The sequence below is a fragment of the Xyrauchen texanus genome, chromosome 27, assembly GCF_025860055.1.
Source record: "Xyrauchen texanus isolate HMW12.3.18 chromosome 27, RBS_HiC_50CHRs, whole genome shotgun sequence".
NCBI classification, from domain to species: Eukaryota; Metazoa; Chordata; class Actinopteri; order Cypriniformes; family Catostomidae; genus Xyrauchen; species Xyrauchen texanus.
Window position 1 is genome coordinate 41,440,447 of NC_068302.1, and position 26,054 is coordinate 41,466,500.

General features: G+C 41.1%; 1 protein-coding gene and 1 long non-coding RNA gene across 3 annotated transcripts in view; one reads left to right on the forward strand and one right to left on the reverse strand.

The window, feature by feature from the left end:
• Window positions 1–26,054, forward strand: part of LOC127621439 (E3 ubiquitin-protein ligase DTX1-like) — an 81,647-nt gene that overhangs the window by 47,450 nt on the left and 8,143 nt on the right. The window contains exons 6-9 of the mRNA XM_052095025.1: window positions 10,031–10,092; window positions 10,171–10,329; window positions 11,657–11,818; window positions 24,621–24,710. Of these exons, the coding sequence (XP_051950985.1) occupies window positions 10,031–10,092; window positions 10,171–10,329; window positions 11,657–11,818; window positions 24,621–24,710 (473 nt within the window). The remainder of the gene's footprint in view (window positions 1–10,030; window positions 10,093–10,170; window positions 10,330–11,656; window positions 11,819–24,620; window positions 24,711–26,054) is intronic.
• LOC127621443 (uncharacterized) lies at window positions 12,762–20,831 on the reverse strand. 2 transcript variants are annotated; one of them, XR_007967857.1, is made up of 3 exons: window positions 20,444–20,831; window positions 15,625–15,899; window positions 12,762–13,180 (listed from the first exon to the last, which is right to left on the reverse strand). It is a non-coding gene; the product is annotated as an uncharacterized LOC127621443 (long non-coding RNA). The 2 variants fall into 2 exon arrangements; XR_007967856.1 differs by lacking the exon at window positions 15,625–15,899 and adding an exon at window positions 18,804–19,078.

Genomic DNA, 26,054 nt, shown 5'->3' on the forward strand with positions numbered 1-26,054 from the left:
TGCAAGATTAATCCAATAGCTGGAATCAATTGTGAAAGGAACACCTTCAGGAACGGATGAAAACATTCACAACTCAGACAGCGAGTGTTTGTTTGTGGTAAACGCGGTAAAGGTCAAAGGAAAAAAAGAGCTTCTAAATGCTGACACTCTGTGTGTTTTAGCTGTACTTTAGACTAAATTTGTCGACCTCGTCTGACAAAACCTCCTTTAGATTAAGGTTAAAATGGTGCCTAAATGAATTTAATTAAAAAATGCTAAATGTTTTTATCTCATGAGCAGCAGGGTTAGCTGGTTTCTACACAGCTAATTACCAAATAAATATAATAAATGGACATGAAACATTGATTTAAAAGAGTCTACAGTGATAAAAGAGACATCACTGAACAGTTTAGCATCATGATACGCAAATATTCATCGTCTTAAAATCTTTTTGTCTTCTTCTAAGTAACAATAATGAACAAACACAATCTGTTTCAAATGATAACACACAAAATATTGTATTGTTCTTATGTATTCATTACATCAATCAAACATTCACAGTGTAGTTTGGCAAAAGTATGTGAACCCCTAGGCTAAAGTCAACAAAAGCGAATTAGAGCCTGGAGATGGCAAACCTGGCATCCAATTAATGAAACGAGATCGGAGGTGTGGGTTAGAGCTACTTTGACGTATAATAATCACTCAAATATTTTGAGTTTGCTATTTAAAAAAGTAGCATCTTCTGACGTGGATCATGACTCACAAAATAGATCTCAGATGACCTACGATCAAATATTGTTGCTTTGCATGAAGCTGAAAAGGGTTACATAGTTATCTGGAAGAGTTTAGATATTCATCTGTTCACAATTAGACAAACTGTCTATAAATGTAGATGATTTAGTACTATAGGTACTCTCTCTAGAAGTGGCCGTTAGATATTCATCTGTCCACAGTTAGACAAACTGTCTATAAATGGAGATGATTTAGTACTATAGGTACTCTCACTAGAAGTGGCCGTTAGATATTCATCTGTCCACAGTTAGACAAACTGTCTATAAATGGAGATGATTTAGTACTATAGGTACTCTCACTAGAAGTGGCCGTTAGATATTCATCTGTCCACAGTTAGACAAACTGTCTATAAATGGAGATGATTTAGTACTATAGGTACTCTCACTAGAAGTGGCCGTTAGATATTCATCTGTCCACAGTCAGACAAACTGTCTATAAATGGAGATGATTTAGTACTATAGGTACTCTCACTAGAAGTGGCCGTTAGATATTCATCTGTCCACAGTTAGACAAACTGTCTATAAATGGAGATGATTTAGTACTATATGTACTCTCTCTAGAAGTGGCCGTTAGATATTCATCTGTCCACAGTTAGACAAACTGTCTATAAATTGAGATGATTTAGTACTATAGGTACTCTCTCTAGAAGTGGCCGTTAGATATTCATCTGTCCACAGTTAGACAAACTGTCTATAAATGGAGATGATTTAGTACTATAGGTACTCTCTCTAGAAGTTGCCGTTAGGTATTCATCTGTCCACAGTTAGACAAACTGTCTATAAATGGAGATGATTTAGTACTATAGGTACTCTCTCTAGAAGTGGCCGTTAGATATTCATCTGTCCACAGTTAGACAAACTGTCTATAAATGGAGATGATTTAGTACTATAGGTACTCTCACTAGAAGTGGCCAGTTAGATATTCATCTGTCCACAGTTAGACAAACTGTCTATAAATGGAGATGATTTAGTACTATAGGTACTCTCACTAGAAGTGGCCGTTAGATATTCATCTGTCCACAGTTAGACAAACTGTCTATAAATGGAGATGATTTAGTACTATAGGTACTCTCACTAGAAGTGGCCGTTAGATATTCATCTGTCCACAGTCAGACAAACTGTCTATAAATGGAGATGATTTAGTACTATAGGTACTCTCACTAGAAGTGGCCGTTAGATATTCATCTGTCCACAGTTAGACAAACTGTCTATAAATTGAGATGATTTAGTACTATAGGTACTCTCTCTAGAAGTGGCCGTTAGATATTCATCTGTCCACAGTTAGACAAACTGTCTATAAATGGAGATGATTTAGTACTATAGGTACTCTCTCTAGAAGTTGCCGTTAGGTATTCATCTGTCCACAGTTAGACAAACTGTCTATAAATGGAGATGATTTAGTACTATAGGTACTCTCACTAGAAGTGGCCGTTAGATATTCATTTGTCCACAGTGAGACAAACTGTCTATAAATGGAGATGATTTAGTACTATAGTTACTCTCACTAGAAGTGGCCGTTAGATATTCATCTGTCCACAGTGAGACAAACTATCTATAAATGGAGATGATTTACTACTATAGTTACTCTCACTAGAAGTGGCCGTTAGATATTCATCTGTCCACAGTTAGACAAACTGTCTATAAATGGAGATGATTTAGTACTATATGTACTCTCTCTAGAAGTGGCCGTTAGATATTCATCTGTCCACAGTTAGACAAACTGTCTATAAATTGAGATGATTTAGTACTATAGGTACTCTCTCTAGAAGTGGCCGTTAGATATTCATCTGTCCACAGTTAGACAAACTGTCTATAAATGGAGATGATTTAGTACTATAGGTACTCTCTCTAGAAGTTGCCGTTAGGTATTCATCTGTCCACAGTTAGACAAACTGTCTATAAATGGAGATGATTTAGTACTATAGGTACTCTCACTAGAAGTGGCCGTTAGATATTCATTTGTCCACAGTGAGACAAACTGTCTATAAATGGAGATGATTTAGTACTATAGTTACTCTCACTAGAAGTGGCCGTTAGATATTCATCTGTCCACAGTGAGACAAACTATCTATAAATGGAGATGATTTACTACTATAGTTACTCTCACTAGAAGTGGCCGTTAGATATTCATCTGTGCACAGTGAGACAAACTGTCTATAAATGGAGATGATTTACTACTATAGTTACTCTCACTAGAAGTGGCCGTTAGATATTCATCTGTCCACAGTTAGACAAACTGTCTATAAATGGAGATGATTTAGTACTAAAGGTACTCTCTCTAGAAGTGGCCGTTAGGTATTCATCTGTTCACAGTTAGACAAACTGTCTATAAATGGAGATGATTTAGTACTATAGGTACTCTCTCTAGAAGTGTCCGTTAGATATTCATCTGTTCACAGTGAGACAAACTGTCTATAAATGGAGATGATTTAGTACTATAGGTACTCTCTCTAGAAGTGTCCGTTAGATATTCATCTGTTCACAGTGAGACAAACTGTCTATAAATGGAGATGATTTAGTACTATAGGTACTCTCTCTAGAAGTGGCCGTTAGGTATTCATCTGTTCACAGTTAGACAAACTGTCTATAAATGGAGATGATTTAGTACTATAGGTACTCTCTCTAGAAGTGTCCGTTAGATATTCATCTGTCCACAGTTAGACAAACTGGCTATAAATGGAGATGATTTAGTACTATAGTTACTCTCACTAGAAGTGGCCGTTAGATATTCATCTGTCCACAGTTAGACAAACTGTCTATAAATGGAGATGATTTAGTACTATAGTTACTCTCACTAGAAGTGGCCGTTAGATATTCATCTGTCCACAGTTAGACAAACTGTCTATAAATGGAGATGATTTAGTACTAAAGGTACTCTCTCTAGAAGTGGCCGTTAGATATTCATCTGTCCACAGTTAGACAAACTGTCTATAAATGGAGATGATTTAGTACTATAGGTACTCTCACTAGAAGTGGCCGTTAGGTATTCATCTGTTCACAGTTAGACAAACTGTCTATAAATGGAGATGATTTAGTACTATAGGTACTCTCACTAGAAGTGGCCGTTAGATATTCATCTGTCCACAGTTAGACAAACTGGCTATAAATGGAGATGATTTAGTACTATAGTTACTCTCACTAGAAGTGGCCGTTAGATATTCATCTGTCCACAGTTAGACAAACTGTCTATAAATGGAGATGATTTAGTACTATAGTTACTCTCACTAGAAGTGGCCGTTAGATATTCATCTGTCCACAGTTAGACAAACTGGCTATAAATGGAGATGATTTAGTACTAAAGGTACTCTCTCTAGAAGTGGCCGTTAGATATTCATCTGTCCACAGTTAGACAAACTGGCTATAAATGGAGATGATTTAGTACTATAGTTACTCTCACTAGAAGTGGCCGTTAGATATTCATCTGTCCACAGTTAGACAAACTGTCTATAAATGGAGATGATTTAGTACTATAGTTACTCTCACTAGAAGTGGCCGTTAGATATTCATCTGTCCACAGTTAGACAAACTGTCTATAAATGGAGATGATTTAGTACTAAAGGTACTCTCTCTAGAAGTGGCCGTTAGATATTCATCTGTCCACAGTTAGACAAACTGTCTATAAATGGAGATGATTTAGTACTATAGGTACTCTCACTAGAAGTGGCCGTTAGGTATTCATCTGTTCACAGTTAGACAAACTGTCTATAAATGGAGATGATTTAGTACTATAGGTACTCTCTCTAGAAGTGTCCGTTAGATATTCATCTGTCCACAGTTAGACAAACTGGCTATAAATGGAGATGATTTAGTACTATAGTTACTCTCACTAGAAGTGGCCGTTAGATATTCATCTGTCCACAGTTAGACAAACTGTCTATAAATGGAGATGATTTAGTACTATAGTTACTCTCACTAGAAGTGGCCGTTAGATATTCATCTGTCCACAGTTAGACAAACTGTCTATAAATGGAGATGATTTAGTACTAAAGGTACTCTCTCTAGAAGTGGCCGTTAGATATTCATCTGTCCACAGTTAGACAAACTGTCTATAAATTGAGATGATTTAGTACTATAGGTACTCTCTCTAGAAGTGGCCGTTAGATATTCATCTGTCCACAGTTAGACAAACTGTCTATAAATGGAGATGATTTTGTACTATAGGTACTCTCTCTAGAAGTTGCCGTTAGGTATTCATCTGTCCACAGTTAGACAAACTGTCTATAAATGGAGATGATTTAGTACTATAGGTACTCTCACTAGAAGTGGCCGTTAGATATTCATCTGTCCACAGTGAGACAAACTGTCTATAAATGGAGATGATTTAGTACTATAGTTACTCTCACTAGAAGTGGCCATTAGATATTCATCTGTCCACAGTTAGACAAACTGTCTATAAATGGAGATGATTTAGTACTAAAGGTACTCTCTCTAGAAGTGGCCGTTAGATATTCATCTGTCCACAGTTAGACAAACTGTCTATAAATGGAGATGATTTATTACTAAAGGTACTCTCTCTAGAAGTGGCCGTTAGATATTCATCTGTCCACAGTTAGACAAACTGTCTATAAATGGAGATGATTTAGTACTAAAGGTACTCTCTCTAGAAGTGGCCGTTAGGTATTCATCTGTTCACAGTGAGACAAACTATCTATAAATGGAGATGATTTAGTACTATAGTTACTCTCACTAGAAGTGGCCGTTAGATATTCATCTGTCCACAGTGAGACAAACTATCTATAAATGGAGATGATTTAGTACTATAGTTACTCTCACTAGAAGTGGCCGTTAGATATTCATCTGTCCACAGTGAGACAAACTGTCTATAAATGGAGATGATTTAGTACTAAAGGTACTCTCTCTAGAAGTGGCCGTTAGGTATTCATCTGTTCACAGTGAGACAAACTATCTATAAATGGAGATGATTTAGTACTATAGTTACTCTCACTAGAAGTGGCCATTAGATATTCATCTGTGCACAGTGAGACAAACTGTCTATAAATGGAGATGATTTAGTACTAAAGGTACTCTCTCTAGAAGTGGCCGTTAGGTATTCATCTGTTCACAGTTAGACAAACTGTCTATAAATGGAGATGATTTAGTACTATAGGTACTCTCTCTAGAAGTGTCCGTTAGATATTCATCTGTTCACAGTGAGACAAACTGTCTATAAATGGAGATGATTTAGTACTATAGGTACTCTCTCTAGAAGTGTCCGTTAGATATTCATCTGTCCACAGTTAGACAAACTGTCTATAAATGGAGATGATTTAGTACTATAGGTACTCTCTCTAGGAGTGTCCGTTAGATATTCATCTGTTCACAGTGAGACAAACTGTCTATAAATGGAGATGATTTAGTACTCTAGGTACTCTCTCTAGAAGTGGCCGTTAGATATTCATCTGTCCACAGTTAGACAAACTGTCTATAAATGGAGATGATTTAGTACTATAGGTACTCTCACTAGAAGTGGCCGTTAGGTATTCATCTGTTCACAGTTAGACAAACTGTCTATAAATGGAGATGATTTAGTACTATAGGTACTCTCTCTAGAAGTGTCCGTTAGATATTCATCTGTCCACAGTTAGACAAACTGTCTATAAATGGAGATGATTTAGTACTATAGTTACTCTCACTAGAAGTGGCCGTTAGATATTCATCTGTCCACAGTTAGACAAACTGTCTATAAATGGAGATGATTTAGTACTAAAGGTACTCTCTCTAGAAGTGTCCGTTAGATATTCATCTGTCCACAGTTAGACAAACTGTCTATAAATGGAGATGATTTAGTACTAAAGGTACTCTCTCTAGAAGTGGCCGTTAGATATTCATCTGTCCACAGTGAGACAAACTGTCTATAAATGGAGGTGATTTAGTACTATAGGTACTCTCTCTAGAAGTGGCCGTTAGATATTCATCTGTCCACAGTTAGAAAAACTGTCTATAAATGGAGATGATTTAGTACTATAGGTACTCTCTCTAGAAGTGGCCGTTAGATATTCATCTGTCCACAGTTAGAAAAACTGTCTATAAATGGAGATGATTTAGTACTATAGGTACTCTCTCTAGAAGTGGCCGTTAGATATTCATCTGTCCACAGTTAGACAAACTGTCTATAAATGGAGATGATTTAGTACTATAGGTACTCTCACTAGAAGTGGCCGTTAGATATCCATCTGTTCACAGTGAGACAAACTGTCTATAAATGGAGATGATTTAGTACTATAGGTACTTTCTCTAGAAGTGTCCGTTAGATATTCATCTGTCCACAGTTAGACAAACTGTCTATAAATGGAGATGATTTAGTACTACAGGTACTGTCACTAGAAGTGGCCGTTAGGTATTCATCTGTTCACAGTTAGACAAACTGGCTATAAATGGAGATGATTTAGTACTATAGGTACTCTCTCTAGAAGTGTCCGTTAGATATTCATCTGTCCACAGTTAGACAAACTGGCTATAAATGGAGATGATTTAGTACTATAGTTACTCTCACTAGAAGTGGCCGTTAGATATTCATCTGTCCACAGTTAGACAAACTGTCTATAAATGGAGATGATTTAGTACTATAGTTACTCTCACTAGAAGTGGCCGTTAGATATTCATCTGTCCACAGTTAGACAAACTGTCTATAAATGGAGATGATTTAGTACTAAAGGTACTCTCTCTAGAAGTGGCCGTTAGATATTCATCTGTCCACAGTTAGACAAACTGTCTATAAATTGAGATGATTTAGTACTATAGGTACTCTCTCTAGAAGTGGCCGTTAGATGTTCATCTGTCCACAGTTAGACAAACTGTCTATAAATGGAGATGATTTTGTACTATAGGTACTCTCTCTAGAAGTTGCCGTTAGGTGTTCATCTGTCCACAGTTAGACAAACTGTCTATAAATGGAGATGATTTAGTACTATAGGTACTCTCACTAGAAGTGGCTGTTAGATATTCATCTGTCCACAGTGAGACAAACTGTCTATAAATGGAGATGATTTAGTACTATAGTTACTCTCACTAGAAGTGGCCGTTAGATATTCATCTGTCCACAGTTAGACAAACTGTCTATAAATGGAGATGATTTAGTACTAAAGGTACTCTCTCTAGAAGTGGCCGTTAGATATTCATCTGTCCACAGTTAGACAAACTGTCTATAAATGGAGATGATTTATTACTAAAGGTACTCTCACTAGAAGTGGCCGTTAGATATTCATCTGTCCACAGTTAGACAAACTGTCTATAAATGGAGATGATTTAGTACTATAGGTACTCTCTCTAGAAGTGGCCGTTAGATATTCATCTGTCCACAGTTAGACAAACTGTCTATAAATGGAGGTGATTTATTTATTTATTAACAATGTCATGGTTCTCCCATTGAAGATATTTCGGCAGCTGCACAAGTGATAGATTATTTAGATGATATCTCATCTGGACATTTGCATGAGTGTAACAAGCTCGCGATCATGATCTGCTCTTCTCTCTGGCGTGCAACAACCAGGCTTCCTCAAATCTTCCTCAGACCTCAAAACTGATGTGACCAATTTCAATTCTAGTGAGACTTTTCTAGTTTAAAGTGTTACGGAGGAAGTCACATCAAACCTCTCAAACAGCAGCAGCCCTGACACGCCAAACAGCACTGAGGAGGAATAGAGCAACACTGTGATATGCGCTAATGTTTTTATTTTATTCATTATGCATCATCACCTTTACAAAATTGTTTCAGGGTTTTACATGAGGAAAAGTAAGTGTTATATTTTGACAAATGTTATAGTTTCATATGAAATAATCTAAAGGTAGAATCTATTAGACCTCATTTTATATCAACAGTAGCAGTTGTAGATAAAGTTTCAAGATGTGTTTCAGCTTGTATTTATTTATTCATAAATACTATAATTAGTTATTATTATTACTATTATTCAAGGCTAGCTACACTGACCTTGCCATGGTAATGAGGAGCCTTTCCTCCTGTGTAATATGTCTGTTTGAATTATGTTTGAAATTAGGAAACAAAAGGGATAATAATGGGCTCATGTAAGTAAATATGCTCTTCAATTTTTAAAAGTTGTCACCCTTTGAGGGCACCAGTGCTGATTGTAAATGTGCTGGAAGTGAATTTCCCCAATCTCACTAGCTGCTGCCTGTCTGTCAGAAAGCTGATGATCCACTGACAGATATTGGTGGGAACAGAGAGTTGGTTTAATTTAGCTCGTAGGATAGTTGGGATGATGGTGTTGAAAGCCGAACTGAAGTCCACAAAAAGGATCCTTGCCTATGTCCCTAGTCTGTCTAGATGTTACAGGATATGATGCAATCCAATGTAACTGCATCATACACAGGCATGTTTGCTCGATTAGCAAATTAAAGGAGATCCAGAAAGGGTCCAGTGATGTCCTTCAGGTGGGCCAACACCAGTCTCTCAAATGACTTCATGACCACAGATGTGGGTTTCTTTGGGGCAGGGATTATGGTAGAGCATTTGAAGCAGTAGGGAACTTCACAGTGCTCCAGTGATCTGTTGAAGACCTCTGTGAATATATGGGCCAGCTGGTCAGCACAGGAATTTAGTCAAGTGGGTGAAACACCATCTGGGCCCTGTACTTTCCTCGTCTTTTGTTTCTGGAACTCCTGACACACATCCTCTTCACAGATCTTAAGTGCAGGTTGAGTAGCAGGAGTGGGAAGAGGGGATGTATTGGGAGGTGTTGATGATTGTGTGAATTGAAGGTCAGAGTACAAGTACAACACAGGTTGTCAGCCACTTTTTGACTCCCTACAGTGTTGGGGGATGGTGTCTTGTAGCTAGTAATGTCTTGTGCAGGTCTAATCCGCATCTATCGGAGAGGCTTGATTGAGGTTATTGCTGCCAAAAGACGATTGACCCGTAATTAAATCCAAGGGTTCACTTACATTTTCCACAGCACTGTGAATGTTTAATGGGGTGTGTTCAATAAAGACATGAAAGATTATAATCGTTTGGGTGCTGTTAGCTTAAGCACATTGTGTTTGTCTATACTTGATGAGATCATATTTCATGACCAATTAATGCAGAAAACCAGCTAATACCAAAGGGTTCACATACTTTTTCATGGCACTGAATACCAGAGAGCAGTGTAATAATGAATTTCATATAAAAGCAATTAAAGTGTGTGGTCTGTCCTTTCTTAGATAGCTTTGTACATGTTTGAGAAACCTGTTTGAAAACTACGTCTTTGGTGGCTTTGTGATTTGGATCTAAATCTTTGTTTGCATCTGTGTCGTGTCTTTATCAGGTAAAAACCCAGAGGATGTGGTTCGACGCTTCACAGAGAAAATCAAAACAGCACCAGATGAGGTGATGATCATCAGATTGTGCACATACGTTGTTCATGAGTGTCATGTGACAGTGTTACTCATTATTGATGTCTATCAGGACTGTACCATCTGTATGGAGAGTCTCGATGTATCGTCCGGATACGAGGGGATTCTGACTTGTAAAGGCATCAAACCGGAGCTGATCGGCAAACTGGGCAGGTGTGGCCACATGTACCATCTTCTGTGTCTCATCGCCATGTACAGCAATGGCAATAAAGTAAGAACACAGTGACATCTGCCTCTCTGAATTACACACTAAACCAATGATCCTGACTTACATGTCTCGATTAAATTAAGCTGTATGTAAAACAATATGTTGCTAAATTATGAATGTAGTCACAGTTAAATAATGTTGTTTGGCACGACACCCAGCAGAGTGACTATATTCCCAATATAAAGTGCCTTAATGGACATTACTTCATTATTCATTAAGTGCCATCACTCTGCTAGAAGAGCCTTGACACGTAAACAGATCTTCCCATAGATTTACAATGACAGAAGGTTCAAATGGGCTAGCGGAATGCTCACTGCCAAAAATTCAAATGTAAACAAACCGACGTAAGGCCTCTAATCTGCAATAGGTCAAAGCAAAGTCTCTTTCTAGCAAGTCAGTCCACTGTCGGCCATCTTTGGAACGCTCTCGGGCGGCTATTTCCAGTCATGCCAGTGCAGCTCCCAGCGACTTCAATGGAGAAAGACCAAAATCTCAAAAACGGTTGGTCAAGATTACGATCAACGAACATTTTTCCAATCAGCAATAAAATCGGACAATACTGGAATCATCAATTGTGATTCTTTATCTCAGATTATGCAAAAAAAATAAAAAATTCCCGGCTTTTATAGTTAATGCACATGCACGTTCTAGAGTTCATTGACAGGTGATGTTGGATTTAAAAGGTGATTGGCTCTTTTACCTGTAAGGCGGGACTCCGCGAGAGCTCCTTGGTTGAGCGATCTGATTTCTCCCATTCATTTTAATAGAAGTGGCCCTTCTCTGCTAAATAATCTCTGTTTAAGTTGCTCTCTATTGGTTATGTTGTTGAATGTTACATTTTGAATTCTGAACATTCTATGAATGTAAGTCAATGGGAAATTTGAAATTAAAAAAAGTATTAAATTGATAAAATAGGATGGAGTCTGTAAGTTAAAGGAAAAGAGAATTCTATATTTAGAATATTTACTTACACTCATGCCGTTCCAAACCTGTATTTTTTTCCATACAATGCAAGTCAATGGGGATCAAAATGTAAAGCCCAAAAAAGCACATAAACGTAGCATAAATGTAACCCATACGATTCAAGTGGTATATTCCACGTCTTCTAAAGCATTAAGATAGATCTGAGGAAGAAACCGTCCCAAATTTAAGTCCCTAGAAAATTGTAGAGAATAAAAATTTCATGTTTGAGGAATATTAATATAGCGCTGCTTTGCAAACCCTGTAAAAATGACTTTTTTGACTGAGTAATAAAATGTACGCTATCATTAATAGTAAATATGTTTGTGAGTCCTGTTGAGTTTTCTTAATGTGGTTTAATGTCTCTCAGGATGGCAGTCTGCAGTGTCCCACCTGTAAGGCTATCTACGGAGAGAAAACAGGCACACAGCCTCCTGGGGAAATGGAATACCACGTTATTCCTCACTGTCTACCCGGATACCCGGATACCAAGACTATACGCATCATATATGACATTCCTGCTGGAATACAGGTATACAAGGAGGCATTTATTGAAACAAAGTGCTGCTGATTTATAGAGTAAAGCAAACGTTCTGTTAGACATATGTTGTGTTATTAAATGCCATGTTGTGCATCGTGCCATCCCAAGCAAAGGGATCACCCTCACGTTGTTCCAAACCCGTATGACTTTCGTTCATCTGCAGAACCCAAAAGGAGATGTTAGATAGACTGTCAGTCTCAGTCACCATTCACATTTAGAATCTCTTCTTCCATACAGTGAAAGTGAATGGTGACTGAGACTAACATCCTCTCTAATATTATAGAATAGTAGCCTGCATTATTATAATTAGGGATAGTTAACCTGAGGACACATCTCTTTTGAAAGATACATTAAAACATCTAAAAAATGGATGTTTGTTTCAAGTTTTGCAGGAGAAATGCATTGCACAGATCTTTACTAGGTCAAGTTGGTTTTGCATGTGAACTGTAGGCTTGTGTTGTATGGTCATTGTTTTTCACTCTGCTGTGTTTTACCATATCTGAAACAGGAAGTGGCTGTGTGGGGACTTCCTGCTCAATGGGGACAGTGACACAGTTTATTTTAGGTCACTAGTTCTTGCATACTTGTGATATACTTGCATACTACAGCAACATTCTGCATCAGTCACCCACTTACTGCCAGCCCCCCCGTCTCTGTCTCTGTCTCTGTCTGACACTTACAACAGCATTCGTCATTAGTACCTTGCATGTTGTATGGAAAGATACAGTTCAACACTAAAAGACTATTTTATGCAAATGTACTGCAGAATAAGTTCCATCTAGTGTGTGTTCAGATGCATGCTACATAATAAAAATAGAAATGATGTCTCATGATGTCACAATCATGAGGATTTCTGAAAGAGCCGTTTCAATAAATGTGCTTTGTGGACTCAAAGGCTCAGCCGATGAACAGAAGCATGTCCCATGTATCAAATCTAAAATCTACCTACAGCTATAGGATGCTTCCTTGCTCCCTATTTAGTGCATGACTTAACCTCCAGTGTGCTGTCTGTCTGCACTGGTCTCAGAACAGTTATAGGAGAGCTATAGGATGCTCCCTTGCTCCCTATTTAGTGCATGACTTAACCTCCAGTGTGCTGTCTGTCTGCACTGGTCTCAGAACAGTTATAGGAGAGCTATAGGATGCTCCCTTGCTCCCTATTTAGTGCATGACTTAACCTCCAGTGTGCTGTCTGTCTGCACTGGTCTCAGAACAGTTATAGAGAGCTATAGGATGCTCCCTTGCTCCCTATTTAGTGCATGACTTAACCTCCAGTGTGCTGTCTGTCTGCACTGGTCTCAGAACAGTTATAGGAGAGCTATAGGATGCTCCCTATTTAGTGCATGACTTAACCTCCAGTGTGCTGTCTGTCTGCACTGGTCTCAGAACAGTTATAGAGAGCTATAGGATGCTCCCTTGCTCCCTATTTAGTGCATGACTTAACCTCCAGTGTGCTGTCTGTCTGCGCTGGTCTCAGAACAGTTATAGAGAGCTATAGGATGCTCCCTTGCTCCCTATTTAGTGCATGACTTAACCTCCAGTGTGCTGTCTGTCTGCACTGGTCTCAGAACAGTTATAGGAGAGCTATAGGATGCTCCCTTGCTCCCTATTTAGTGCATGACTTAACCTCCAGTGTGCTGTCTGTCTGCACTGGTCTCAGAACAGTTATAGGAGAGCTATAGGATGCTCCCTTGCTCCCTATTTAGTGCATGACTTAACCTCCAGTGTGCTGTCTGTCTGCACTGGTCTCAGAACAGTTATAGGAGAGCTATAGGATGCTCCCTTGCTCCCTATTTAGTGCATGACTTAACCTCCAGTGTGCTGTCTGTCTGCACTGGTCTCAGAACAGTTATAGGAGAGCTATAGGATGCTCCCTTGCTCCCTATTTAGTGCATGACTTAACCTCCAGTGTGCTGTCTGTCTGCACTGGTCTCAGAACAGTTATAGGAGAGCTATAGGATGCTCCCTTGCTCCCTATTTAGTGCATGACTTAACCTCCAGTGTGCTGTCTGTCTGCACTGGTCTCAGAACAGTTATAGAGAGCTATAGGATGCTCCCTTGCTCCCTATTTAGTGCATGACTTAACCTCCAGTGTGCTGTCTGTCTGCACTGGTCTCAGAACAGTTATAGGAGAGCTATAGGATGCTCCCTATTTAGTGCATGACTTAACCTCCAGTGTGCTGTCTGTCTGCACTGGTCTCAGAACAGTTTTAGAGAGCTATAGGATGCTCCCTTGCTCCCTATTTAGTGCATGACTTAACCTCCAGTGTGCTGTCTGTCTGCACTGGTCTCAGAACAGTTATAGAGAGCTATAGGATGCTCCCTTGCTCCCTATTTAGTGCATGACTTAACCTCCAGTGTGCTGTCTGTCTGCACTGGTCTCAGAACAGTTATAGAGAGCTATAGGATGCTCCCTTGCTCCCTATTTAGTGCATGACTTAACCTCCAGTGTGCTGTCTGTCTGCACTGGTCTCAGAACAGTTATAGGAGAGCTATAGGATGCTCCCTTGCTCCCTATTTAGTGCATGACTTAACCTCCAGTGTGCTGTCTGTCTGCACTGGTCTCAGAACAGTTATAGGAGAGGTATAGGATGCTCCCTTGCTCCCTATTTAGTGAATGACTTAACCTTCAGTGTGCTGTCTGTCTGCACTGGTCTCAGAACAGTTATAGGAGAGCGATAGGATGCTCCCTATTTAGTGAATGACTTAACCTTCAGTGTGCTGTCTGTCTGCACTGGTCTCAGAACAGTTGTAGAGAGCTATAGGATGCTCCCTTGCTCCCTATTTAGTGCATGACTTAACCTCCAGTGTGCTGTCTGTCTGCACTGGTCTCAGAACAGTTATAGAGAGCTATAGGATGCTCCCTTGCTCCCTATTTAGTGCATGACTTAACCTCCAGTGTGCTGTCTGTCTGCACTGGTCTCAGAACAGTTATAGAGAGCTATAGGATGCTCCCTTGCTCCCTATTTAGTGCATGACTTAACCTCCAGTGTGCTGTCTGTCTGCACTGGTCTCAGAACAGTTATAGAGAGCTATAGGATGCTCCCTTGCTCCCTATTTAGTGCATGACTTAACCTCCAGTGTGCTGTCTGTCTGCACTGGTCTCAGAACAGTTATAGAGAGCTATAGGATGCTCCCTTGCTCCCTATTTAGTGCATGACTTAACCTCCAGTGTGCTGTCTGTCTGCACTGGTCTCAGAACAGTTATAGAGAGCTATAGGATGCTCCCTTGCTCCCTATTTAGTGCATGACTTAACCTCCAGTGTGCTGTCTGTCTGCACTGGTCTCAGAACAGTTATAGGAGAGCTATAGGATGCTCCCTTGCTCCCTATTTAGTGCATGACTTAACCTCCAGTGTGCTGTCTGTCTGCACTGGTCTCAGAACAGTTATAGGAGAGCTATAGGATGCTCCCTATTTAGTGCATGACTTAACCTCCAGTGTGCTGTCTGTCTGCACTGGTCTCAGAACAGTTATAGAGAGCTATAGGATGCTCCCTTGCTCCCTATTTAGTGCATGACTTAACCTCCAGTGTGCTGTCTGTCTGCACTGGTCTCAGAACAGTTATAGAGAGCTATAGGATGCTCCCTTGCTCCCTATTTAGTGCATGACTTAACCTCCAGTGTGCTGTCTGTCTGCACTGGTCTCAGAACAGTTATAGAGAGCTATAGGATGCTCCCTTGCTCCCTATTTAGTGCATGACTTAACCTCCAGTGTGCTGTCTGTCTGCACTGGTCTCAGAACAGTTATAGAGAGCTATAGGATGCTCCCTTGCTCCCTATTTAGTGCATGACTTAACCTCCAGTGTGCTGTCTGTCTGCACTGGTCTCAGAACAGTTATAGAGAGCTATAGGATGCTCCCTTGCTCCCTATTTAGTGCATGACTTAACCTCCAGTGTGCTGTCTGTCTGCACTGGTCTCAGAACAGTTATAGGAGAGCTATAGGATGCTCCCTTGCTCCCTATTTAGTGCATGACTTAACCTCCAGTGTGCTGTCTGTCTGCACTGGTCTCAGAACAGTTATAGGAGAGCTATAGGATGCTCCCTTGCTCCCTATTTAGTGCATGACTTAACCTCCAGTGTGCTGTCTGTCTGCACTGGTCTCAGAACAGTTATAGGAGAGATATAGGATGCTCCCTTGCTCCCTATTTAGTGCATGACTTAACCTCCAGTGTGTTGTCTGTCTGCACTGGTCTCAGAACAGTTATAGAGAGTTATAGGATGCTCCCTTGCTCCCTATTTAGTGCATGACTTAATCTCCAGTGTACTGTCTGTCTGCACTGGTCTCAGAACAGTTATAGGAGAGCTATAGGATGCTCCCTTGCTCACTATTTAGTGCATGACTTAACCTCCAGTGTGCTGTCTGTCTGCACTGGTCTCAGAACAGGTATAGGAGAGCTATAGGATGCTCCCTTGCTCCCTATTTAGTGCATGACTTAATCTCCAGTGTACTGTCTGTCTGCACTGGTCTCAGAACAGTTATAGGAGAGCTATAGGATGCTCCCTTGCTCACTATTTAGTGCATGACTTAAGCTCCAGTGTACTGTCTGTCTGCACTGGTCTCAGAACAGTTATAGGAGAGCTATAGGATGCTCCCTTGCTCACTATTTGTGCATGACTTAAGCTCCAGTGTGCTGTCTGTCTGCACTGGTCTCAGAACAGTTATAGGAGAGCTATAGGATGCTCCCTTGCTCCCTATTTAGTGCATGACTTAATCTCCAGTGTACTGTCTGTCTGCACTGGTCTCAGAACAGTTATAGGAGAGCTATAGGATGCTCCCTTGCTCCCTATTTAGTGCATGACTTAACCTCCAGTGTGCTGTCTGTCTGCACTGGTCTCAGAACAGTTATAGGAGAGCTATAGGATGCTCCCTTGCTCCCTATTTAGTGCATGACTTAACCTCCAGTGTGCTGTCTGTCTGCACTGGTCTCAGAACAGTTATAGGAGAGCTATAGGATGCTCCCTTGCTCCCTATTTAGTGCATGACTTAACCTCCAGTGTGCTGTCTGTCTGCACTGGTCTCAGAACAGTTATAGAGAGCTATAGGATGCTCCCTTGCTCCCTATTTAGTGCATGACTTAACCTCCAGTGTGCTGTCTGTCTGCACTGGTCTCAGAACAGTTATAGGAGAGCTATAGGATGCTCCCTATTTAGTGCATGACTTAACCTCCAGTGTGCTGTCTGTCTGCACTGGTCTCAGAACAGTTATAGAGAGCTATAGGATGCTCCCTTGCTCCCTATTTAGTGCATGACTTAACCTCCAGTGTGCTGTCTGTCTGCACTGGTCTCAGAACAGTTATAGAGAGCTATAGGATGCTCCCTTGCTCCCTATTTAGTGCATGACTTAACCTCCAGTGTGCTGTCTGTCTGCACTGGTCTCAGAACAGTTATAGAGAGATATAGGATGCTCCCTTGCTCCCTATTTAGTGCATGACTTAACCTCCAGTGTGCTGTCTGTCTGCACTGGTCTCAGAACAGTTATAGGAGAGATATAGGATGCTCCCTTGCTCCCTATTTAGTGCATGACTTAACCTCCAGTGTGCTGTCTGTCTGCACTGGTCTCAGAACAGTTATAGGAGAGCTATAGGATGCTCCCTTGCTCCCTATTTAGTGCATGACTTAACCTCCAGTGTGCTGTCTGTCTGCACTGGTCTCAGAACAGTTATAGGAGAGCTATAGGATGCTCCCTTGCTCCCTATTTAGTGCATGACTTAACCTCCAGTGTGCTGTCTGTCTGCACTGGTCTCAGAACAGTTATAGGAGAGCTATAGGATGCTCCCTTGCTCCCTATTTAGTGCATGACTTAACCTCCAGTGTGCTGTCTGTCTGCACTGGTCTCAGAACAGTTATAGGAGAGCTATAGGATGCTCCCTATTTAGTGCATGACTTAACCTCCAGTGTGCTGTCTGTCTGCACTGGTCTCAGAACAGTTATAGAGAGCTATAGGATGCTCCCTTGCTCCCTATTTAGTGCATGACTTAACCTCCAGTGTGCTGTCTGTCTGCACTGGTCTCAGAACAGTTATAGAGAGCTATAGGATGCTCCCTTGCTCCCTATTTAGTGCATGACTTAACCTCCAGTGTGCTGTCTGTCTGCACTGGTCTCAGAACAGTTATAGAGAGCTATAGGATGCTCCCTTGCTCCCTATTTAGTGCATGACTTAACCTCCAGTGTGCTGTCTGTCTGCACTGGTCTCAGAACAGTTATAGAGAGCTATAGGATGCTCCCTTGCTCCCTATTTAGTGCATGACTTAACCTCCAGTGTGCTGTCTGTCTGCACTGGTCTCAGAACAGTTATAGAGAGCTATAGGATGCTCCCTTGCTCCCTATTTAGTGCATGACTTAACCTCCAGTGTGCTGTCTGTCTGCACTGGTCTCAGAACAGTTATAGAGAGCTATAGGATGCTCCCTTGCTCCCTATTTAGTGCATGACTTAACCTCCAGTGTGCTGTCTGTCTGCACTGGTCTCAGAACAGTTATAGGAGAGCTATAGGATGCTCCCTTGCTCCCTATTTAGTGCATGACTTAACCTCCAGTGTGCTGTCTGTCTGCACTGGTCTCAGAACAGTTATAGGAGAGCTATAGGATGCTCCCTATTTAGTGCATGACTTAACCTCCAGTGTGCTGTCTGTCTGCACTGGTCTCAGAACAGTTATAGAGAGCTATAGGATGCTCCCTTGCTCCCTATTTAGTGCATGACTTAACCTCCAGTGTGCTGTCTGTCTGCACTGGTCTCAGAACAGTTATAGAGAGCTATAGGATGCTCCCTTGCTCCCTATTTAGTGCATGACTTAACCTCCAGTGTGCTGTCTGTCTGCACTGGTCTCAGAACAGTTATAGAGAGCTATAGGATGCTCCCTTGCTCCCTATTTAGTGCATGACTTAACCTCCAGTGTGCTGTCTGTCTGCACTGGTCTCAGAACAGTTATAGAGAGCTATAGGATGCTCCCTTGCTCCCTATTTAGTGCATGACTTAACCTCCAGTGTGCTGTCTGTCTGCACTGGTCTCAGAACAGTTATAGAGAGCTATAGGATGCTCCCTTGCTCCCTATTTAGTGCATGACTTAACCTCCAGTGTGCTGTCTGTCTGCACTGGTCTCAGAACAGTTATAGGAGAGCTATAGGATGCTCCCTTGCTCCCTATTTAGTGCATGACTTAACCTCCAGTGTGCTGTCTGTCTGCACTGGTCTCAGAACAGTTATAGGAGAGCTATAGGATGCTCCCTTGCTCCCTATTTAGTGCATGACTTAACCTCCAGTGTGCTGTCTGTCTGCACTGGTCTCAGAACAGTTATAGGAGAGATATAGGATGCTCCCTTGCTCCCTATTTAGTGCATGACTTAACCTCCAGTGTGTTGTCTGTCTGCACTGGTCTCAGAACAGTTATAGAGAGTTATAGGATGCTCCCTTGCTCCCTATTTAGTGCATGACTTAATCTCCAGTGTACTGTCTGTCTGCACTGGTTTCAGAACAGTTATAGGAGAGCTATAGGATGCTCCCTTGCTCACTATTTAGTGCATGACTTAACCTCCAGTGTGCTGTCTGTCTGCACTGGTCTCAGAACAGGTATAGGAGAGCTATAGGATGCTCCCTTGCTCCCTATTTAGTGCATGACTTAATCTCCAGTGTACTGTCTGTCTGCACTGGTCTCAGAACAGTTATAGGAGAGCTATAGGATGCTCCCTTGCTCACTATTTAGTGCATGACTTAAGCTCCAGTGTACTGTCTGTCTGCACTGGTCTCAGAACAGTTATAGGAGAGCTATAGGATGCTCCCTTGCTCACTATTTGTGCATGACTTAAGCTCCAGTGTGCTGTCTGTCTGCACTGGTCTCAGAACAGTTATAGGAGAGCTATAGGATGCTCCCTTGCTCCCTATTTAGTGCATGACTTAATCTCCAGTGTACTGTCTGTCTGCACTGGTCTCAGAACAGTTATAGGAGAGCTATAGGATGCTCCCTTGCTCCCTATTTAGTGCATGACTTAACCTCCAGTGTGCTGTCTGTCTGCACTGGTCTCAGAACAGTTATAGGAGAGCTATAGGATGCTCCCTTGCTCCCTATTTAGTGCATGACTTAACCTCCAGTGTGCTGTCTGTCTGCACTGGTCTCAGAACAGTTATAGGAGAGCTATAGGATGCTCCCTTGCTCCCTATTTAGTGCATGACTTAACCTCCAGTGTGCTGTCTGTCTGCACTGGTCTCAGAACAGTTATAGAGAGCTATAGGATGCTCCCTTGCTCCCTATTTAGTGCATGACTTAACCTCCAGTGTGCTGTCTGTCTGCACTGGTCTCAGAACAGTTATAGGAGAGCTATAGGATGCTCCCTATTTAGTGCATGACTTAACCTCCAGTGTGCTGTCTGTCTGCACTGGTCTCAGAACAGTTATAGAGAGCTATAGGATGCTCCCTTGCTCCCTATTTAGTGCATGACTTAACCTCCAGTGTGCTGTCTGTCTGCACTGGTCTCAGAACAGTTATAGAGAGCTATAGGATGCTCCCTTGCTCCCTATTTAGTGCATGACTTAACCTCCAGTGTGCTGTCTGTCTGCACTGGTCTCAGAACAGTTATAGAGAGATATAGGATGCTCCCTTGCTCCTATTTAGTGCATGACTTAACCTCCAGTGTGCTGTCTGTCTGCACTGGTCTCAGAACAGTTATAGGAGAGATATAGGATGCTCCCTTGCTCCCTATTTAGTGCATGACTTAACCTCCAGTGTGCTGTCTGTCTGCACTGGTCTCAGAACAGTTATAGGAGAGCTATAGGATGCTCCCTTGCTCCCTATTTAGTGCATGACTTAACCTCCAGTGTGCTGTCTGTCTGCAATGGTCTCAGAACAGTTATAGGAGAGATATAGGATGCTCCCTTGCTCCCTATTTAGTGCATGACTTAACCTCCAGTGTGTTGTCTGTCTGCACTGGTCTCAGAACAGTTATAGAGAGCTATAGGATGCTCCCTTGCTCCCTATTTAGTGCATGACTTAATCTCCAGTGTACTGTCTGTCTGCACTGGTCTCAGAACAGTTATAGGAGAGCTATAGGATGCTCCCTTGCTCACTATTTAGTGCATGACTTAATCTCCAGTGTACTGTCTGTCTGCACTGGTCTCAGAACAGTTATAGGAGAGCTATAGGATGCTCCCTTGCTCCCTATTTAGTGCATGACTTAACCTCCAGTGTGCTGTCTGTCTGCACTGGTCTCAGAACAGTTATAGGAGAGCTATAGGATGCTCCCTTGCTCCCTATTTAGTGCATGACTTAACCTCCAGTGTGCTGTCTGTCTGCACTGGTCTCAGAGCAGTTATAGAGAGCTATAGGATGCTCCCTTGCTCCCTATTTAGTGCATGACTTAACCTCCAGTGTGCTGTCTGTCTGCACTGGTCTCAGAACAGTTATAGAGAGCTATAGGATGCTCCCTTGCTCCCTATTTAGTGCATGACTTAACCTCCAGTGTGCTGTCTGTCTGCACTGGTCTCAGAACAGTTATAGAGAGCTATAGGATGCTCCCTTGCTCCCTATTTAGTGCATGACTTAACCTCCAGTGTGCTGTCTGTCTGCACTGGTCTCAGAACAGTTATAGGAGAGATATAGGATGCTCCCTTGCTCCCTATTTAGTGCATGACTTAACCTCCAGTGTGCTGTCTGTCTGCACTGGTCTCAGAACAGTTATAGGAGAGCTATAGGATGCTCCCTTGCTCCCTATTTAGTGCATGACTTAACCTCCAGTGTGCTGTCTGTCTGCAATGGTCTCAGAACAGTTATAGGAGAGATATAGGATGCTCCCTTGCTCCCTATTTAGTGCATGACTTAACCTCCAGTGTGTTGTCTGTCTGCACTGGTCTCAGAACAGTTATAGAGAGCTATAGGATGCTCCCTTGCTCCCTATTTAGTGCATGACTTAATCTCCAGTGTACTGTCTGTCTGCACTGGTCTCAGAACAGTTATAGGAGAGCTATAGGATGCTCCCTTGCTCACTATTTAGTGCATGACTTAATCTCCAGTGTACTGTCTGTCTGCACTGGTCTCAGAACAGTTATAGGAGAGCTATAGGATGCTCCCTTGCTCCCTATTTAGTGCATGACTTAACCTCCAGTGTACTGTCTGTCTGCACTGGTCTCAGAACAGTTATAGGAGAGCTATAGGATGCTCCCTTGCTCCCTATTTAGTGCATGACTTAACCTCCAGTGTGTTGTCTGTCTGCACTGGTCTCAGAACAGTTATAGGAGAGCTATAGGATGCTCCCTTGCTCCCTATTTAGTGCACGACTTAACCTCCAGTGTGCTGTCTGTCTGCATTGGTCTCAGAACAGTTATAGGAGAGCTATAGGATGCTCCCTTGCTCCCTATTTAGTGCATGACTTAATCTCCAGTGTACTGTCTGTCTGCACTGGTCTCAGAACAGTTATAGGAGAGCTATAGGATGCTCCCTTGCTCCCTATTTAGTGCATGACATAACCTTCAGTGTGCTGTCTGTCTGCACTGGTCTCAGAACAGTTATAGGAGAGTTATAGGATGCTCCCTTGCTCCCTATTTAGTGCATGACTTAACCTCCAGTGTGCTGTCTGTCTGCACTGGTCTCAGAACAGTTATAGGAGAGCTATAGGATGCTCCCTTGCTCCCTATTTAGTGCATGACTTAACCTCCAGTGTGCTGTCTGTCTGCAATGGTCTCAGAACAGTTATAGGAGAGATATAGGATGCTCCCTTGCTCCCTATTTAGTGCATGACTTAACCTCCAGTGTGTTGTCTGTCTGCACTGGTCTCAGAACAGTTATAGAGAGCTATAGGATGCTCCCTTGCTCCCTATTTAGTGCATGACTTAATCTCCAGTGTACTGTCTGTCTGCACTGGTCTCAGAACAGTTATAGGAGAGCTATAGGATGCTCCCTTGCTCACTATTTAGTGCATGACTTAATCTCCAGTGTACTGTCTGTCTGCACTGGTCTCAGAACAGTTATAGGAGAGCTATAGGATGCTCCCTTGCTCCCTATTTAGTGCATGACTTAACCTCCAGTGTGCTGTCTGTCTGCACTGGTCTCAGAACAGTTATAGGAGAGCTATAGGATGCTCCCTTGCTCCCTATTTAGTGCATGACTTAACCTCCAGTGTGTTGTCTGTCTGCACTGGTCTCAGAACAGTTATAGGAGAGCTATAGGATGCTCCCTTGCTCCCTATTTAGTGCACGACTTAACCTCCAGTGTGCTGTCTGTCTGCATTGGTCTCAGAACAGTTATAGGAGAGCTATAGGATGCTCCCTTGCTCCCTATTTAGTGCATGACTTAATCTCCAGTGTACTGTCTGTCTGCACTGGTCTCAGAACAGTTATAGGAGAGCTATAGGATGCTCCCTTGCTCCCTATTTAGTGCATGACATAACCTTCAGTGTGCTGTCTGTCTGCACTGGTCTCAGAACAGTTATAGGAGAGCTATAGGATGCTCCCTTGCTCCCTATTTAGTGCATGACTTAACCTCCAGTGTGCTGTCTGTCTGCACTGGTCTCAGAACAGTTATAGGAGAGCTATAGGATGCTCCCTTGCTCCCTATTTAGTGCATGACTTAACCTCCAGTGTGCTGTCTGTCTGCACTGGTCTCAGAACAGTTATAGGAGAGCTATAGGATGCTCCCTTGCTCCCTATTTAGTGCATGACTTAATCTCCAGTGTGCTGTCTGTCTGCACTGGTCTCAGAACAGTTATAGGAGAGTTATAGGATGCTCCCTTGCTCCCTATTTAGTGCATGACTTAACCTCCAGTGTGCTGTCTGTCTGCACTGGTCTCAGAACAGTTTGAAATGCTCCTTATTTTCATCCTAACTCCATATAAATCCTCTGAAACACACATTTATCCGTTTTTGCATGCACTCATTAATTCTCAATGTGATAATATACAGTAAATAAATATTGGAAATATTGAAAATGAGCCTGTAGTCCATGAATGTGCTCATTGTGTTTAACAGCGTGTCGATTCGCGATAAATCACTCAAATGTTCAAAATGGCACATCGGATGAAACTAGAGACTCTTTTGACTCAAACATGTTTCAATGTAAAAACATAATGAGGTTTTTTAACAGATGTCATTTTGTTGCCGTTTCTCCCAAGACACTCAGGCTGAGATTGCCGCCATGTTGTTTCATCACATGACTCAGTGTATCGAAAGTTTAACCCTTTAATGACAGTACAAAGTCTCCTGAACTGAGATCAGTCGGTTTAAATGAAATTAAATTATGCACATCCTATAGCAAAGCCAAAACTTAATGTCCACGCATGTGTACACGGGGTCTCAGGAGGGTCATTGCAGCGTATAGCTGTCATTTCCATCAAATTGTCATTTGCAAATTGTATTATCCAATATCATATATATAAATATATGGGGGTGTATCATAGCGCCCCTGATTGTTTCCATAAAAATAATAATAATTTTAAATAAAAAAAATTTCTTAATTGCTTGACCACCATTTTTGAGTATTTGAATAGAGCAAAATAATCAACTCCTTTAATATTCGCTCACTCAACCGTTCTGTATGAGTCTGTGTTGTGTAAGATGAAAGAGAGAGAGAGATTAAAACTAATCTGTATTCGCTCTAATGGTCTTTGATGTGCATATCTAAAGCTGTGATGTCATCAGAGACGCTTGTTCTCTTCATGTTTGTTCTGTTCCTCTCAATAACAGCACATTAATAAACCACTGACGACTCCTCAGGGCATCGTTAGTATGTTCCTCTCTGTGTGCGCTAATTGAGGGAGTGTTGTGTGAAGTGTGACCATGTGTGTGTGTTTGTGTGTGTGTGTGTGTTTTGCTCAGACAACAGATCATCCCAATCCAGGGAAGAAGTTCAGCACGCGGGGGTTTCCACGTCACTGTTACCTTCCCGACAATGAGAAAGGCCGAACGGTGAGATTCAACCATTTGTTTTACATGTAAAGTGATCAACCAGTGTTGATTAAAGGACAAAGAAACCAAAACTGAGCCTATCTGATCTCTTAAAAATGTCACTGGTCTTATTAAGGACAATTCATCCATTATTCGAAAGAAAACATGTTGTTTTTTATTTTTGTTTAAATAATATTTATTCAAAATGCACCATATTGGTGAGCAGTTTTTCTACACCAGGTTTCAGAAATCTTTTTACATTATGATGTTTTGATCCTGATGTCACTTGCAGAATGTAACTGTTGGATTAAATGAAATTAAATGATGTGTTGCGTATAGCGAAGCCAAAATGCGACGTCCACACATGTGGGCGCAGGGTCGCACGAGCTTAAATATATTGCTCCTATTTAATTTCTTATAATGTATTATTGTGCATGATTAATCAGCGTTAATCTATATTCTTAAACGTTTAACAAAATACCCCATAACTTGGTGATTATATCGGCATTATTATGTTTAAATGATCATCATTGGTTTGATTAGAGTGAAACTAAAAGCAGCTAATATAGTTTTTATTTTATTTTCTACGGCAGGTTTCAAAAGTACCGAAAGGTTATCGATGTTAAAGTGTTTGGTATCACTGTAAATAAAACTTAAAAAATGTTTTAATGATATTGTTTATGATACATTCTGAAACTCTCAGCCTAAGAAACCATTAATAATATTTTAAGAATTTTCTTTTTATTTGGCATTATATATCTGGGTATATATAAGGTAGCTCTGAAAAACATATATATTTGTTTTTTGTTTTTTGCTTTAGTTTTATGCCCAATCACGTCAACCGTATATGAGAATAACTTTGTGTTGATACGACAAAGCAATCAAAAGTTACAACATTACAAATATAATTGATCATAGTGTCCAAAAACATCTCCAAACAAATAAAAGATAATAATTGTACATAAGAACTAATTACACATGCAAACACAACAATGACTAAAGGTTTGCATAGCATGCACACATGATTTTAGTCATGAGATTTCACAGGATGAGTTTCATTCTGTGTCATTTGAGTCATCATTGAGTCTGTGTCGTGTATTTGGCGCCATCTCCTGGTGGTCATATGTAACATTGTGCTTCATGTGGATTATCTAATGATCTATACATCTGATTATCTTGTGTGTGGACTCGTTTGAAAGATAATCACAGGCTCTATATTTCTGGAACATATTTTATGTTCCGTTTATTTTTTCTGAAGTTATAAGCGAAAATGCGGGATATATGCAACATCAACATAATTATCAAAGACATATATTTAGCTGTTACTCGCTATATTTGTGTCTGTGAGTAAAACAAACAGGCTGG